Source organism: Idiotropiscis lumnitzeri, chromosome 21 (genome assembly GCF_059441095.1).
Source record: "Idiotropiscis lumnitzeri isolate Australia: NSW breed Sydney's pygmy pipehorse chromosome 21, RoL_Ilum_1.0, whole genome shotgun sequence".
Taxonomy (NCBI): domain Eukaryota; kingdom Metazoa; phylum Chordata; class Actinopteri; order Syngnathiformes; family Syngnathidae; genus Idiotropiscis; species Idiotropiscis lumnitzeri.
The window spans coordinates 11808259-11826325 of record NC_142411.1 but is presented as its reverse complement, the minus strand read 5'-3'; the positions used below and the strand labels follow the sequence as shown (position 1 = coordinate 11826325).

The 18067-nt window shown below is 40.1% G+C and overlaps 1 protein-coding gene across 4 annotated transcripts in view; it reads right to left on the bottom strand.

Annotated features, from left to right (window-relative positions):
- epha7 (eph receptor A7) overlaps nucleotides 1-18067 on the bottom strand; it is a 107774-nt gene that overhangs the window by 46861 nt on the left and 42846 nt on the right. For 2 of the 4 annotated variants that reach the window (XM_088286818.1, XM_088286820.1), the window contains exons 5-7: nucleotides 8125-8460; nucleotides 2328-2455; nucleotides 1279-1447 (exon numbers count right to left, since the gene is read on the bottom strand). In XM_088286818.1, coding sequence (XP_088142944.1) covers nucleotides 1279-1447; nucleotides 2328-2455; nucleotides 8125-8460 — 633 coding nt within the window. The remainder of the gene's footprint in view (nucleotides 1-1278; nucleotides 1448-2327; nucleotides 2456-8124; nucleotides 8461-18067) is intronic. The other 2 variants (XM_088286819.1, XM_088286821.1) reach the window with 1 other exon arrangement.

Here is an 18067-nt window from a genome sequence, read left to right as displayed (position 1 = left end):
GCGATGACGAAAGTGCGGTAAGAATACGGATGACCATGTTGGACGGATGTCTCGTCCGATGGCGGATTACAGACCGGCAAAATTTACTGATGTGCCCACTTCTGGTGGCTCCTATAATGTCAGTTCACTACATGTGTAAGTTACCGAAGTAAGTTACAGTACCGTAAATTAAAAAATGCATGTGAGTGTCACTGTTAAAATGGAAAAATGAAACAATTTTTATGGTGATAAAAATGTAATAACATTTAATCCATTTAGATTTATGAATAGAAACTTTAAAATGAGTTTGGAACGTTTCAGATTTGAGCTGTTTTGATCCATCAGGACCCCTCCTCAATGAAATGAACAAACACATGGAGTGGCACTCATTCTTGTGTGGGTGATTAGATTCAATTTTGATTGTGCTCACCCCATTAATTTTTTTCATTTTGCATCGTCATTCCCCAATGACATAATGTAGCAATTCGTTATTGCTTTCTTGGAAATCAAATTTCCCTCTGCAATAACTACAGTTAGTGGTGATAACAAAAGGGTTGCACATAACTCCTAAGTGGGAAATCTGTGTTAGAAACTATACTGATGAAATACTGTATTCTAATTCTCCCACTGCACAAATTCCGAAAGTCTAGAGAATATTGATTTGAAAAACAGCTTGTGGACGACAGAGGTGGGCAACTTTGGCCCTCGAAGGCCGGAATCCTGGATGTTTCATATGTCTCTCTGCTCCAACACACCTGATTAAAATGATCACTATCGTTAGCCAAATTCTGCAGAGCTGACTGATGAGCTGATCATTTGAAGCAGGGAGACATATCGGATATCTGCACTCGAGAACCAATATTGCCTACTTTTGGCTTTGGAACATGAACAACTGAATCTGATATCATACTCATATCATGTGAACTTTGATCTCTGAAATCTCAGCTATTTTTGTATTGGTGAGACATACAATGTGTTACATTTAAATCCCACAATATAAATTCATAAAATGAATAATCTGATGTTCGTGTTCACTAACACCTTTCTGCCTTTTATAACTGTAAGTCAACTTGTTGACGAACAGTAATAGATTTAATCCTCACCCCGTTGTTTTTATGCTTCAAATGTTTCATATTTCACACAATATTTTGGGTAAGAATGCTGAAACTGAAAGTTTGAATGTTTATAAAAGCCCAAATATTGGACTGTGGACAAAATGGACTGTTTTGAAAGACAAATGTGGTGAAATAAAACACATTTAATGGATCATTCATACTCAACAGTAATGGTAGACCTTACCGGTTGCCTCTTCCTTTGTTGTTATCTCTAATCTGGGCCCAAAGGTTCCATATCCTGCCTGTGTGAAGGCTCTTATCTGGAAAACATAGGCTGTACTGGGCTTCAGATTCTTTACCGTTGCCGATGTGGATTTGGCCCTTACTGTAGAATAGGTTCGGTCCTTCTGATCCTATAGTAAAAGTTACATGAGAATGAATTAAACAATTTCTAGTTGGGTAAAAGCAAACATAAAATCAGGTCTGAGTTGTCATATTTGGCCAAGTCAACACCAAATGAAAATACTCGTCACCAGTCTTTGAAAGTGGATTTACAAAAAACCCGGAAAAATATGGACGCGTCCTGTTTTATATCACATTAGAGAATAATGTGCATCATCTCAATGTATGTCACAAAATTTCTGTTTAACAACCAACAAAACTCTGCACGTTTAACATTAACAGTTGTTATTTACATCCATGTGCCATTTAATTTTAAAATCTTTGTGTTTTGTGGTAGACACAATTGAAATCACTGCACTATAATTCATAATTATTAATTCAATCATCACTGGAAAGTATTTTCTCTACAATAGGTTCTCTTACATCAACGCAGTCAATTGAAGTCTTTAAAATGTTTTGCAAGCGTTAAATTCCTGATATCACCACTCTGTAATTTGTATTCACTGCCAGCAATTGCTTTTCCTAAGCAGGTGTAAATGTCTGCCCAACTCCTTCGGACAGTAGTTGCCTCATTCTTTGCTACTTCTCATGAATCAAATTTTGCAGATGCCTTTCATTATTTGTCATATACAGAATTTTTACATTTATTATTCTGCGTTGGACATTAGTGAATAACTTTTTGTGTTTTGACTCATCTTGTCGTTTTTCAATCATTGAGCAACCTAAAATGCGACAAAGTATTAAACAACAGTTGAAGTGTAAACACCAAACACCAAGAATATTCTCTTGTGCGATTCCATTGCTCTTAGTGATGTCGCACATCAGTTGGACAACAGGTGGTGACAACATAAACAATATAATACAATACAATATAAAGAAACATTTACCTACTTTTTTATAGTACTTGATTTCATATTCTGTGATGGCACCATCGGGTTGTCGGGGCTCCTGCCATGAAAGCTGGATGCTGCGCTGCTGCACTTTCTCCTTGATGACCTCACTGACCAGTGATGGTGCTGCTTAGAGAAGAACATGCATGGCAAGAGTAAGACCTTTACTCCTACATGCATGAACCAAATCATTAATCAGCTGCAACGACTCCATCAACAATTAGAGGCCCTTAAAAACTGGTGAATATTCACAGTAAAAAAAAAAAAGGTCACGACAACACAATACTGCATTCCAAAGCCAATTTAATTCAGTAAAGTTCAACATATCCACTCGTACCATGAGAACTTGACAAAAGCACAAGTCTAGAAATGATTGAAAAAGACATATTAGTTCAGTATGTACAAAAATATTTATACTTTTACCATCGCACATCCACAAACGGTTTACAAACTCTGGGGAAAAAAACAAGACAGGGGGGGGTAAGGTCAACTGCAACATGGAGTCATCATGCGTGAATGTGAATCAAGAGTCATGAATCAACACTAACAGTTTTAGAGAAGCAAGGTATTCTCCATCTGGAGTCTTATTTAAGAGTCTTTCTCAAGAATAGTTTGCTGTGATTGGGTTATCTTGTGTCAGCCTCAAAGAAAAAAAACACAAACTATATAAATAAACGACACATCCTCTATTAAAATTTATTTTATCGAGGTCGTGAGTAGTTCACTAACCTTGGCTGCCCTAGTGTCAAATCAAGTAATGTGCATATGCAGTTTGTTTACAGCAGAGACATGAGAGAGTGGCTACGGTCATTGATTTAAATTTTTTTTTTTTACATTGCCGCATATTTTAAGCAATTTAAATCAAAATTAAATTGATTTTCAATTATTTTTTACATCCCTGGTAGTCATTGTTTTTTATTATATTCATCCATCCATTTTCAGAATCTCTTGTCTTCGCGAGGGTCACAGGTGTGTAAGAACCTATACCAGAAGACTTCAGGCAGTAAACGGGGACTGGTAGCTAGCCAATCACAGGGCACTCAAAGAAGGGACAGTTTAGAGTGTTCTATCAACCTACAATGCATATCGTTGGAATGTAATCCCGTAATACCCGGAGAAAATCCAGGCAGGCACTGGGAGAACAAGCCAACTCCACACAGGAAGGCCGGGGACAGCTCAGCGTCCAGGGCAATATGGAAGGGGAGCCGATAGGCCTTGGAAAGAGCATCAAGATGATGGCCCCCAGGGACAACCTGCTTCGTGATGGCCTCAGGCAACAAAATGCCAGTGAAGGGGCCAGATGGACTGTCATGAAACGACAAGCCCCTGCTTAGGATGTACAACCGTCATGTTGAAGAAGGGGCTGAGAATACATACCAGTGGCTGGAAAAGGGCAGACTGAAAGACAGCACAGGGGTGCTAATCAGGGCAGCACAAGAACAGGAATCTCTATTTCTTATTGAAAGATCAATAGAGGCTAGATATATATATATATATATGTATATATATATATGTATATATATATATATATATATGTGTATATATATATATGTGTATATGTGTATATATATATATATATATGTGTATATGTGTATATATATATATATATGTGTATATGTGTATATATATATATGTGTATATATATATATGTGTATATATATATATATGTATATATATATATATATATATATATGTGTATATATATATATATGTGTATATATATATATATATATATGTGTATATATATATATATGTGTATATATATATATATATATATATGTGTATATATATATATATATATATATGTATATATATATATGTATATATACATATATATGTATATATATATATATATATATAGGTCAATCATTCTGTTGCGACCATGATGACAGTCAAATGTCATTTCTTGAAATACTCAAAAAAGGGCACTGGTCACTGAGCAGCTACCTATGCAGCACCTTGCTAGCATACAATCTCAATTCACAGGCTTCCACCAAAGTAATGAGGCATAAGGGGAATATCTCATTAGATTAATCACCATCTGGATTCACATTATTATTCCTCTTGTCTCTCACTGCCAGTATGTGTATGAGCTGAATTTCATTTAAGAGCCTGTGATGAGAAGAAATGAAGGGAGTTATGTGCCTCCAGTGGCATGCCATGCAGAGGTGAATAAATTCTGAATGATGAGCCATAAAAGTTGGATTAATTTCCTCATGTATGTTTAGTAGAGTCAGAGGTTCTAATTACAAAGTTGCTCAAGTGGTTCTTAAACATAGCTCAAGCCAGCTGAATTCTGTTTGGCTTGATGCGACAGCCAATTTACAGAGTCCGGTAAATTGAGAGTAGCGCCTTTCGGCTCAGCTCCTTCTTCATCATGACACAGTTCGCATCACAGCCGACTGCACCAATCCACATGTAAAACGCCCGCTCTTTCCTACCCTCACACATGAACAAGACCCCAAGTTATTTGAACTCCTCTATAGGGCAGGGCGATATGACCTCAAATCAATAAAACAATAAATTGAGCAATTTTACCTCGGAAACGATAAATGCTCGATAAATTCCCTCCCATGGACCAAAATATAAAAAAAATTCAGAAAATGCATATTAACTGCTTTTTTTTAATTGACCAACTGGTACACATTACTTTCAATAAAAAATAAAAGTACAAAAATCTTTTGTATAAACAATTCCAAATAACTTGCTTTGCATGACTTGAACACTGTCACAAAGACCAGGAGAAAAGGGTTACCTCTCGCAAAATCTCGCAAAATCTTTTTCTACAAATGGCTTGCGCCAAGATGCTGTAATGCCATGTGCAAAGGCCTAGATTTGTGTAAAGGTCTCTTGTAAACAATATAAATAATGCTAGGAGCTAGTGTGGCCTGTAAACAAAATGCTAAATAAAATTTAAAAAAAATGTCAATGCAAGACAAACAAGTGTGCATCATCAGGAAAATGTGCCGTTTTGATTACTCTGGTGCGCAGTCGCCACTTGTCGTCTATGTAATGCACAGTCAGGCTCAAACAGGGACCCATGTTGCGACTCGACCACAAGTCGGATGTGGATGCAAAATGCTTGACATGTCTAAGCTCCCGTCCCGATGTTGTCCATATTGGGAAGTACGGTTTGCGAAAAATATTTTTGTACCTCTTGTCGGCTACTTTCATGAGGCATTTAAATCCCGTCCGCTCCACTGTAGCTAGAGGAGCTTTGTCATCTTGTCTAGCTATGTGCTCGGCTATTGCGTGCCCCTCTTAGACGTTCTCTCGTGTGGTGTCGCCTCCGTTATGGGCTGTTGTCACTTGTCGAACCTTGCTTCTCACTTTGAGCATTTAGAACAAGTTCCAAGTCAACAGCATGGTTGTGTTGTAGGTGGTGAAAAAGAAAAGGTTGGACGCACTGTTTTGGGTGCTTACGACGCACTTTGCATTTTGTGTTCTTTTGCTCAAACATCGTCTTTATGGAACCCAAAATATTTCCAAACAACAGATGTTTTTTCTTTTTGGGATAAGCGCAACTGGAACGACTTTAACTAATGTTACTTAGTCTTCAGCCGTATCAGCCGCTTCTTGATTTGAATCGCCAGCCACGTCTGCGTTGTCAGTTTTCTTTCTTGTTCAGATGGGTGGAGTCACGTGACTACACGCGCTGTAGCCGTCTTAAAGGGGCATGAACATGGCCGCAGACAGAAAAGCCTTTTTTTTTTTTTTTTGAACACCAAATTTACAGATATGGGCAGAATGATGTCGGTTATTGTAATAAATTTCGGTAACGGTACATTTTCAATTTATCGCCCAGCCCTACTCATCCCGGAGCCGCAGAGGGCACTCCACCCTTTTCCAACTTTGGATCACAGTCTCCCATTTTTTGAGGCGCAGATTTTTATCCCCAACCGTTTCACACTTGGCTGCAAACCGCTCCAGTGAGAGTTGGAAATCGCAGCTTAAAGAAGCCAACAGTACCACATCATCTGCACAATGCAGAGATGCCAATACTTCAGCCATCAAATCGGACCCCCTCAACGCCTTGGCGGTGCCTAGCCATTTCCATAGAGGTTATGAACAGAATCTGTGACAAAGCGCAACCTTGGGGGAGTCCAGCGCTCACTGGAAACAATTCCAAATTACTTCGGGTAATGCAACCAAAACGCTGACATATAGGGACAGAACAGCTCATGTAAGAAGGTTTGGTACACAAAAAACACCCCTCACAGCTCCGACCCTATCTTCACCCAAACATCTAAAACATGCGGCCGCAAATCCAATGACCTGACCACAAAGTCAATTGTAGAACTGTGTCCTAGGGTGCCCTGGTGCCATGAGCACATAGCATGGTGTTTCTTGTAGACAATCCATGACGAGCACAGAAGCATCAGAACACCACTTCTGGTTCTGATCAGGGGGAGGCGGTCCTACCAATCACGCCCTTCCAGGTTTCTCTGTCATTGCCCTCGTGAGTATTAAAGTTGCCCGGCAGAACGAGTGTGTCCTCAGATGGAGCGCTCTCCACCACACCCTCCAAGGACTACAAAAAGGGTGAGTACTCTGCTGTGTGGTGCATGGGCAACAACAGTCAGACGGAGGGAGGCAACCTCATCCACTGGGGTGAACCCCAGTGTACAGGAGCCAAGCTGGGGGCAATACATATGCCCACACCGGCACTGTTCCTCTCACCACAACTCCGGTGTGGAAGAGGGTCCAACCCTTCTCGAGAGGGCTGGTACCAGAAAAAGTTCCTGGAGGCGTCATACACTTTGCCTCCAGTGAGAACTATGACAAAACGTGGTAAAATATGTCCCAAATGCAAGAGAGCAAAACAAGAGTAGAAAGGACCGTGAGATGCCAGGGAATACGGTACTGTTTTGGCCGCTATTATCTTTTCAATTGTTTATAGTTAAGAGACTGTTGCATGGCATTCCCCTTTAAGTCCCAGTTTGGTGGTGCACTGTCCCTTTAAGAGAGTGTCAAAAGTCAGCGCGAGAACAAGGGCTTCCTGCTCACACAAAGTCTGTTATACACGAAGCCAAGTAGCAGTTAGGTTGTGTCTAATGCTTAAGTCCATAAAACGGCATTCCCTGTAAGTGTTTTCCAAATATTTAACCATTGATTGATGCTAATTAGTAGAATTTGTAAATCGCAAATTAGGATGTGAACTATTTGCATTGCCGAATGTGCCGCCATTTTATTTATTGTTGTGATGTATTTGTTACAGTTTCACACCTGCCATATAAAGAGAAGGTCTAAACCCATCCTGGCGTCAGTGACTGATTGTGAGGAGGTGTTTAACTAACTGGTTAGCAGAAAGGTTCTGTGAGGCCAGTACAGGTACAGTACATATGCTTCCTGTCCCACGACCAGGGTTATTCAATGTAATGGTCAGTGTTGACAGTGATATTGTTGGTCTTCTTATGTTATAATGAATACAAAAGCATTTCTAATCAACTAAAGGGTAATACAGGCATGACTGTAGAGATATTAATGTGGCTTAAAACTTACAATTTACTACGACAGTAAGTTCGAGCTGACTTGGGATTTAATAGGGATGTGGACCAATAATCACGACTGGTAATTAATACGGCTCACGTCAACAGTCGGATCAAGGCAGGTATATTCCTCCCCACTTCCTCATTGCAATAAGGGTATAGCAATAATAGCAAAAAAAAAAACATATAATTCAATAATAATAATTCATTCATTTTGCCAGGTATGTCTCTTTAATAGGCAATCCCTTGTTCTGTTGTTTTTTCATACCTAGCTTTTTAACACAATAAGAGTTTCATAAATGTCTTTACCTGTTTGTCCAGTAGCGATGCTAACGGTTGCGAATAGCCTCTGGGTGCGGCTTAGATCAGACACTCCGTTGACCGCCTCCACCTCAAAAGTATAGTTCGCGTGAGCCAAGAGGTCAACGATGTTCGCATACGTGTCCACTAATTGTGACTGCGCAGGGGAGTAGCCAACGTTTGGTCCGCATGGTTTACACTCTTCAGGTTCCCACGTACAATGCCTACACCGTACCCTGTAGGTGACATCGTTGCGGCCACCAGTGTCGGCCGGTGGGCTCCACTCCAGACTAACTGTCGTCTGGTTGATGTTGTAGTCTAGATTCTGTGGCGCGGAAGGAGGTCCTGTAAGGAATGGACAAAGAGGAAGCCGATGTGAGATTATGTTCGATCCTAATTCAGGGAGTTCAGTGTAACAGTAAATGTTTGTATGTCATCAGGATTATAAACTACTATTCGTGGAGGGCTTTACACAGATCCCAACGTCTTATCAGTTTCATAGAAACGAAGACTCGAAATTGTTTGTATTTTTCAAGATGGCGGCGCGGATGGACGCAGCGGCTAACGGCTCTGCCTTCCAGTGGTCTTTATTACTTTTTATTTATGTTTGCTCGGTCTTATTAACACCAACTGTGGCACAGTATCGATATACCCGTCAGGACATTGTGGACGTTGGATATCGATACAAAATGACCATCTCAGAGGAATTTTGCTATGATCACAATATTCCTGACGAACTAGCGAGGCCGCCCGGCTCACCGTGGATTGTCATCGGGACCAGGAGGTGACGCAGACGACGGAGGGAGAGGAAGCAGAAGCGGGGCTGCAGGTCCGGTGACCTACTAAAGCTATGACAGCAGCCCCACAAGCAACCACTGCCGAGTCTCTACCTCACCAACGCCAGATCCGTAGTCCATAAAACCGACGATCTGGAATTAGAAATCCTGGGAAAGCTGTGTGATCATCATCACGGAATCCTGGCTGCACGCCAACGTTCCCGACGCTAGCATCCAGCCAGCTGGGTGCTCGCTACATCGCGCGGATCGACCGAGAGACACTGGTAAGATCAGGGGTGGGGGGCTCTGTGTTTACGTGCGTGAGAACTGGTGCAATAACAGCGTGATCGTTGAGCACTCTTCGCCCGACATCGAGTGCATGTCCGTTAAATGCCGGCCTTATTTCCTCCCAAGGGAGCTAACTGTAGTGCTCGTCACTGCTGATTACATCCCTCCTGATGCTAACACTAGCAAGGCGCTCTCGCTACTCGCGTGCGTCATCGATAAACAACAGCTTGCCCACCCTGATGGCGTTCACTTTGTAGTGGGAGACTTTAATAAGGTCAATTTAAAGAATGTTCTCCTAAAGTTCCACCACCATGTCAAGTGCCCAACGAGGGGAGACAACACTCTTGACCATGAGTACTCAAACATCAAGCCCTCCCACTAGGGCTGGGCGATATGACCTCAAATCCATATCGCGAGAAATTGAGCAATTTTACCTCGAGAACGATAAATGCACGATAAATTCCCCCCGTGGACTAAAATCAAAATAAATGCAGGAAATGCATATTGACTGTTTTTTTTAATTGACCAACTGGTACACATTACTTTCAATAATCATTTGTATAAACATTCCAAATAGCTTGCTTTGCATGACTTGAACAATGTCACAAAGAAAAAGGGTAACTCTTGCAAAATCTTTTTCTGCAAATAGATTGCGCCAAGATGCTCTCATGATGTAAATAATGGCAAATAAAAAATAATGCTAAGTAAAATGAAAGAAAATGTCAATGCAAGCCAAATAAACAAGTGTGCATCATCGGGGTAAATGTGCCGTCTCGAGTACACTGGTGCGCAGTCGCCACTTGTCGTCTATGTAATGCCCAGTCAGGCTCAATCAGGGATCCATGTTGCGACCCGACCACAAGTTGGATGTAGATGCAAAATGCTTGACATGTCTAAGCTCCCGGCCCGATGTAGTCCATATCGGGAAATACGGCTTTCATGAAGCGTTTAAACCCTGTGCGCGCCACTGTAACTTTATCTTTAGCTATGTGCTAGGCTATCGCGTCCACCTCTGAGACGTTCTCTCGTATGGTGTCGCCTCCGTTCATGGGCTGTTGTCACTTGTCGAACCTTGCTTCTCACTTTGAACTTTCAGCACAGCATGGTTGTGTTGTGGGTGGTGAAAAAGCTTCTGGATTTGAATCGCCAGCAACGAGAGCGACGTCTGTTTTCTTTCTCGATCAGACGGGTGGAGTCACGTGACTATAGGCGCTGTAGCGGTCTTAAAGGGGCATGAACTTTGCCGCAGACAGAAAAGGCTTTTCTTTTTTTTTTTTAAACACCGAATTTACAGACATGGGCAAAATGATTTCGGTCATTGTAATAAATTTCGGTAACGGTAAATTTTCGGTTTATCGCCCAGCCCTACCTCCCACTCACCCCCCTCGGCCAGTCAGTTTTGTTCAATGGTTATTGGGAGCTGTATGTGCATAAATGCAAGCCCCTGATGTAATTGCAATATAAATATAATTGCAATATAATTGCAATGTAAATTCATATTGCACTAATTTGTTAACCTCTTTTGAATCTGTTCAAGCCAAGGGATAAGCAATGGCATTGATAGTCATAATCTAGAAAGATAAACGCAAAGGCTGTCGACTGCGAAGATGAACGAGAGACCCGTGGCAGATGAAATGGAGTAACGTTACTGCTTAACTTTATCTATTTTGCAGTGCCTCCAAAGCCTTTCACACTTCCTCACACCCATTATTATGGTGTGATTCAGTTCACATAAAGCTTTATCGGCCTTTAAATTTAAAAAGATGTCAAATATCACTAAATATATCTCGTCAATTCAGTCTACATTGTTTTCGGTCTTTGAACATATTTAGCAATTGTCTTCAAACATAATATATTTAAAAACAAATCTCAGAATTCACTTTACAGAATCTTTGAAATAACAGTCTTTTGATAAAAGAGATCTGCTAAATATGACTGTTCATCTGTGAACAAGACAGTTATTGTATTAAAAAATACTAAATTACAAATGTACAAATATGGGGGCACTCCAACGCTAATATTCTGTCACAGTCCTCAAGCAGAATTTGCTCGAGTCCGGGTGGAATTGGGGTCTGCTCATAGCTTCCTTGCTTACACAAGCACTGCCCACAGCTTTTGCATGATCGATACGCAGTCTCTGATGTTTCAACTCTGTCCTGCCACTGGAGAAACGGCCATTCCATTTCAGCCACACAGTTTTATATAGGAATGGCTTACACAAGCAAAATACAACCATTTCTCGCTTAAGTAGCTACAGTTTTTGCGCTGCTTTTTATTCTTTTTATGCAGCAGGGATTTGGAGTTTCATGTCCCTACATAGCGTCTTCGTTTCCACTTAATCCTCCCTGACACATTCTTAATCCCTGACCTCTAGAGACCCAGCTCGCTATTTTACTAAGGCCTATGCTTTGGTAGATTTACAAGACTGAAAAAGACCTGCCAATCAAGCAGTGTAAATTTATTTTCAATTACAAATCTATCCTGGCTCGCAAAGGAAAGAAATCACAGTGTCTCTTTCTCATCCTGATTTACTATGGCATGGAAGGATAAGAAGACATTTTTTATGAGATCACATCAGTGGAGGACGAATTGTATAAATTAAAATGCATATTTATTCATGCATATTTAGATACATGTATGGTGTCATCAAGTGTGTTGGAGAACTGAAATAATGGTGGGTGAAGAAGTGATTCTTTTGATCATCAATTTTACAAGGCTTTAGTTCATTTTTTTCCTTTTCTTACATCAAACTGATTATTGTATCGACATGGAGCACTATTTTACAAAGGTAAAAAAATTGAGACTGAAAGAGCTAAAAAAAACATGCATTGATTTCAAAGGTAAAAAATTGACATGGAACCCTCTAAAACAACATGCTTTGATTTTATTGCTGACTAAAGTATTTTCAACAATAGTAGGCTTCGTCCTTGGACATCAACAAATTAGAATTGATAGAACAAAGCACAAATGTTTTACGTAAAGCTGTAAAAACCTCTTAAGAAGCTTTCTGTTGGACGATGGTGGACAAGGGTCACATTTATTTTACAGCGGATGTTCTGTTAATGGGAAATGAGGAAAATCTACTTTATAATTGCTTGTATGTAAATTGTAGGAGTCCTGGATTGCCAATTGTACAACCAAGTTAATCTTTTGTAAGATGCCTATTTCTGAAAATGTTAGCAAGCCATTCTGACAAATTGTAATTTACAAGTGCTAATTTATTTAATGCTGTTCACGCAAGTTTATCCGCCCATTACTTGACAGACAATCCTCTATCCTAAAGCGATGGACGGAGTTTGGCCTACACCAGGGATGTCCAAACTTTTTGCAAAGCGGGCCGGATTTGAAGTTGCAAAATGTGGGGGGGGCCGACCTCGGCTGACATTCACTGCATAAACAACAATATATTCAAACACATTTTAGCAAGCGATTCTGTGTTTCACATTTTGCTTTTTTATTTGCATTTAAACCATCAAACCATGTATTTTGGTTCATTTGAAATATGAACATCACATGCAATTGAATATTTGCTTAACTTTTTATTCTTAAACAGAAGTAATTATACTCTTGAGTGCAAATAATATTTGAACATGAATTATATTATGAACATGAATTATATTATCATCATGGGAGTTCAATGTCCACAGAATTTTTGAAAAACAGAAATGATTACCACAAGTGCAGGACTAATTTGATATATATGACATATCAAATATAAATGTTGATTGAAAATTTTATTCTGGAATGAAAACCGACAACTTGTCTGAATTTGTGACTGAACAAAACAAAATTAAGTCAGTTATTTTAATGACAAATGACTTGCCTGCATTAATGTGACGGGTGATACTGAGATCTGGACTGCAGCACAAAGGCCAGGTCTGGCTCAAAGGCAGAAGTATTAATGCGCAAGATGTCTCGCAGATGAGAGTCTGTGAGCCGTGTCCTCAGACGACTCTTATTTAAGTTCATTACAGAGAATGTCTTTTCACACAAATACGTCGACCCAAACAAGCTCAACATTTTCTTAGCAAACTCTCGAATCTCTCGAAACCTGCCTTTATCCAGCTCTCTGTAAAAGTTGGCAAGAGAAAGTTGCTGGTGCCGACTACGGCTCTCGGCGTCACACTGCAACTCAATGAGTTCCAGCTGTAAATGGGCTGGAACATTGTCTGTGTCCACGGAGAAAGGTGATGAAAAAAGAGCGATGTCCTTCTCAATAGCTGCAAAATCCCGAAAGCGTTGTGTGAACTCTTCAGCCAAAGATTTCATAACTGATGCGTACCTCTTCGTTTGTGCACTGATATTGCTCTCTGGGAATCTGATTATGATTTCTTGCAGCGCTGAGAAATGTGCAGTATTGGGCTGGGTCTGCGACAGGTGTCTTTCAAACAGTTTGAGCTTGATTCCAAAGGCTTTGATGTGTGAAAATAGTTGGTTTATGACTCCGTCTGGTCCCTGGAGACTGGTGTTCAGGACATTAAGGTGCTTTGTAATGTCAACTAGAAAACCCAAATCAGCTAGCCACATGGGGTCACTTAGTTCTTGCATAGGTTGTCCCTTTTCAGCCAAAAACTCACAGATTTGCTGCTTAAGAGAGTAGAAGCGCGACAGTGCAGAACCCCGACTAAGCCATCGCACGTCAGTGAAATAGACAACATCTCCATATTCTGCATGAACATCGCTGAGAAACTGTTGAAACTGGCGGTGGCATAGCGCTCTGGAGCGAATATAGTTAATAGCCTTTATCACCGGTTTCATAACATGTTCGTATTGGAGATGTTTGGCACACAGAACTTGCTGATGAATGATGCAATGGAGTTTTACAGCGCTACCCCCTTCTTCACTTACTTTGTTACATATTAGTGTCGCTAATCCACTTCGTTCGCCAGCCATGGATGGTGCGCCGTCCGTAATAATCCCAGAAATTTTATTCCACGGGAGTTTTAAGTCATCCACGGCAGCGCAAACAGAAGAGAATAGGTCTGTTCCTCTCGTTTGGGCTTTCAGGCTCTGCAGGTCAAGTAGTTCTTCAGTAACGTTCATTTCATTGTCCACTCCTCTCAAAAAAATAAGCAACTGGGCAGTGTCCGAGGCGTCTGTGCTTTCGTCGCAAGCCAGCGAAAAAAAATCAAACTCCTTTCCTTGGACCCCCAATTGTCTTTTGATGTCTGACGACACTTCCTCAATCCTGCGTGCTACGGTGTTACGTGCCAGGCAAACTTTGGCAAACTCTTGCTGCTTCTCGGGACATATTTTCTTCGCCATAGTCATCATGCAGTCTTTGATAAATTCACCCTCGGTGAAAGGTTTGCAATGCTTCGCGATCAGTGTTGCTACCTCGTAGCTAGCTTTCGTGGCATTCTCATTTGACTCTCGGGCTCTTGCAAAATACTGCTGCTGTGAGAATAAACCCGCTTCAAGTTGCGCCAATTTCTTGCTGCGTTCCTCCCCAGTCAAATTGTCATACATGTCAGCGTGTTTCGTTTGGTAATGTCGTTTGACATTGAACTCTTTAAAAACAGCCACGGTCTCTTTGCAAATGAGACAGACACAGTTGTTACGTATTTCTGTGAAGAAATAGTCCAATTTCCACACATCTTTGAAGCGTCGACCCTCGCAGTCAACTTTCCTTTTTTTTGTTTATTGTCGCCATTTTATAAATTGGGGGTAAAGGTCACCCGGGCTGATGCCTTGTAGTGATACTGCCTCTAGTGGGTAAATTAAGAACAGCAGTTAGGAAAAGCGCGCACTCAGTACTGTATATGTGCGGGCCAGAATGTATTAATTTTATTACAGAGGCTGCGGGCCGGATTAAGTTTGACCCCGGGCCGCATTTGGCCCCCGGGCCGGACTTTGGACATGTCTGGCCTACACCATTGAACTATCATGTCTAAGCCAAAAGGTAAGCAGAGTTGCACTGTTATTTCATTTGCACTTTGTTGGCATTTTAGATTTCTTATATTACTCCAATTTGATCCCTTAGAAAGGCTGTTGAGATGCTGTTTTGTGTGACTTCCAATGCTTTGTTTTTTCAATTAAAGAAAAAGTATTTGCATAAAAACAAAAAAATCAATTCTCATATTTTAAAGGTTCAATAATAAAATATTGAATTATAAACATAATATACCAAAAAAATGGGAGGGATTCATTTTTACACTGAATAAAGGGATTTTTTTTACAATTAATAAAATGTGCGATTAATCAGAATCAGAAATCCCTTTATTGTCATTGTACTCAAGTGTGCAACGAGATTAGAGAGCTCCCCTCTCCAGTGCAATACAACAATAATTCAGATAAATATATAAATTAGATAAATAAGAGAATAGTTAGTGCAATGGAAAATAATACTGAATAGGATATATAAAAACACATCACGTTGCTGTTCTGCAAGATAAGGGTGGTTGTGTGTGTGTGTGTGTGTGAGAGTTTAGAATGGAGATGGCTCTTGGAAAGAAACTGTTTCTCAGTCTATTGGTCCTTGATTTGATGCACCTGTAGCGCCTGCCAGAGAGCATCAGGTCGAACAGGTGTGAGTTTGGGTGGGTAGTGTACAGTCAAGCACCCACAATGATACACTACTGCATTTAGATGAGATTGTGTTACAATGATTCAAATTTGGAAAACAATGATGTTTCAAATTATATGATATCAAGGAAGATAATTGTTTTTTATGTATACTCGACTGATGAATATGAATTGCAGAAAAATATTTTTAATTTAAAATGTAAAATGAAGAAATGTTCTAATAAATATTTTTGTATTTTTTTACATACATATATAGCCTATATCTTTAACCCAAGAGTTTAAGTTCAAGGTCCTGTTTTTGTTTAATAAGTTAATGGTGCTAAATATATACTTCACAAGATAAGTATAGTCTAAATTGTATTTGTTAAGGAGATGCTTATTTGCCAAATATACTGTAACTGTTGCTTAGAATGCACCACAGAATATGGGTCATTTCTCAGGTAATTTATTTTGTATTCGTACAATATTCTTATCTTTTTTCATGGTGCCGTTTTTTTTAATATGTTGCTAAGTACGCGCAGCAGAAAACGAGTCAGGTGTTGCTAAAATAGATTTAATTAAATGAAAAAATGTGTGCTTTTGAGTTTAAACAAATGTAAGTAGCTTCAATAAACTATAAATTAAAAATATTGTATCGAAAAAATATCGAACCGTGACACTAATGTATCGAACCGAACCGAACCGTGAATTTTGTGTATCGTTGCGGGTTTTTGCTTGCTACTTTTAATTCTTTGTTTATGTTTTGGTTCATCAGCGAGGCTTCTGCCCCAGGCACTATAGCATTACTGTGTTTCACCAAGCACTAACAACATTTGATTCGATTTCACCAATTAAACAGAGCCTAGAAGCCACAAACCACACACAAAGTCTCCGTGACCTAACACAGAAGCAATGTTTTCAAAGTGACTAATTTACTCGTAGCGCGGCAGAAATACAGGAGAAAGCAGCAACGTGCAATTTGCAGTCAAAAGAGGCAGGACATCCCTGCAATATCTGAAGTTGTATATTCTTATTTTATATTTGATCTATTTGATGTTCAACCTCTCATTTCTATGCTTTATTCAATTCTATTCTAATGCCGGGAAGCTTTGTGAATGTTTGCAAAGTCAATTAATTTGGTGAGCAAAATTTGGTGGGTTAAATGTTAAAAATTACGCGACAAAAAATGTTTTTTGCGACCATTAAATCTCTTGGCGAACATATACTGATGAAAAATCCACATCTACTACCCTCATAAACGCTCGCAAACTCACAGAGCACAAATTGTCCTCATCATCAACTGCAGCAACTTAAGAATGACCATTACGTTAGAATTGGGAAAGTGCAAACAAGAAATATTGTGCCAATGAATGAATGCATGTCATTTGATGCAAAACAAGCTGCGCAGAGAGAAAATGTTCAAATAAATGGGAAAGATTTCACAAAGGCCATCTGAGCAGAAGCAGTACTGGGGAGGTCATACTTACAATACATTTAAAAAAATGTGAATATTGTAAACTGTATTTGAGTCTCTGTTTAATAAAGTATGTGGCAAAAGGCAGTGCAATGAAATTCAGCTGTTTGCAAAATATTTCACTACAGCAGTCTCTCACGAAGACTCACACCCACACACATGAGATTCTGACTTGGCCTACTTAAAGAAGTTTCAGGGGAAAAGAGCGATCATTTTTCTCATAAGCAAGTCTGTGGCGGGCGGCACAGTGGCCCGACTGGTTAGCACAATGGCCTCACAGTGAGAGACAGCAGCTGTCGTGGGTTTGATTCCGGCTCCGGCCTTCCTGTGTGGAGTTTGCATCTTCTCCCCGTGCCTGCGTGGGTTTCCTCCAGGTACTCCGGTTTCCTCCCACATTCCAAAAACATGCATGGCAGGTCGATTGAACACTCTAAATTGTCCCTAGGTATGAGTGTGAGTGCGGATGGTCGTTTGTCTCTGTGTACCCTGGAATTGGTTGGCAACCAGTTCAGGGGTGTTCCCCCGCCTACTGCCCAAAGATAGCTGGGATAGGATCCAGGACCCCCCGCGACCCGAGTCAGCAGAAGCAGTACAGATAATGGATGGATGGATGTCTGTGGCTGCACGTGAAGGATAGAAAAGAAAATCAAGGTGATAAAATGAAAGAACCGTCTATTTACTCTTTGCCTACCTTCCCCTTGTAAGGGTGGATGATGATGTCACAGAACGAATGCACCATTCTCATTTTGCTTTGTCAACTAACCACCAAAAGTAGTCGCAATTATTGGATCACTCATGTAAATTGCTTGAAACTGCATCAGCATATATATATATATATATATATATATATATATATAGATATATATATTAGTGCTGTCAAGTGATTATTTTTTTAACTAATTAATCATAA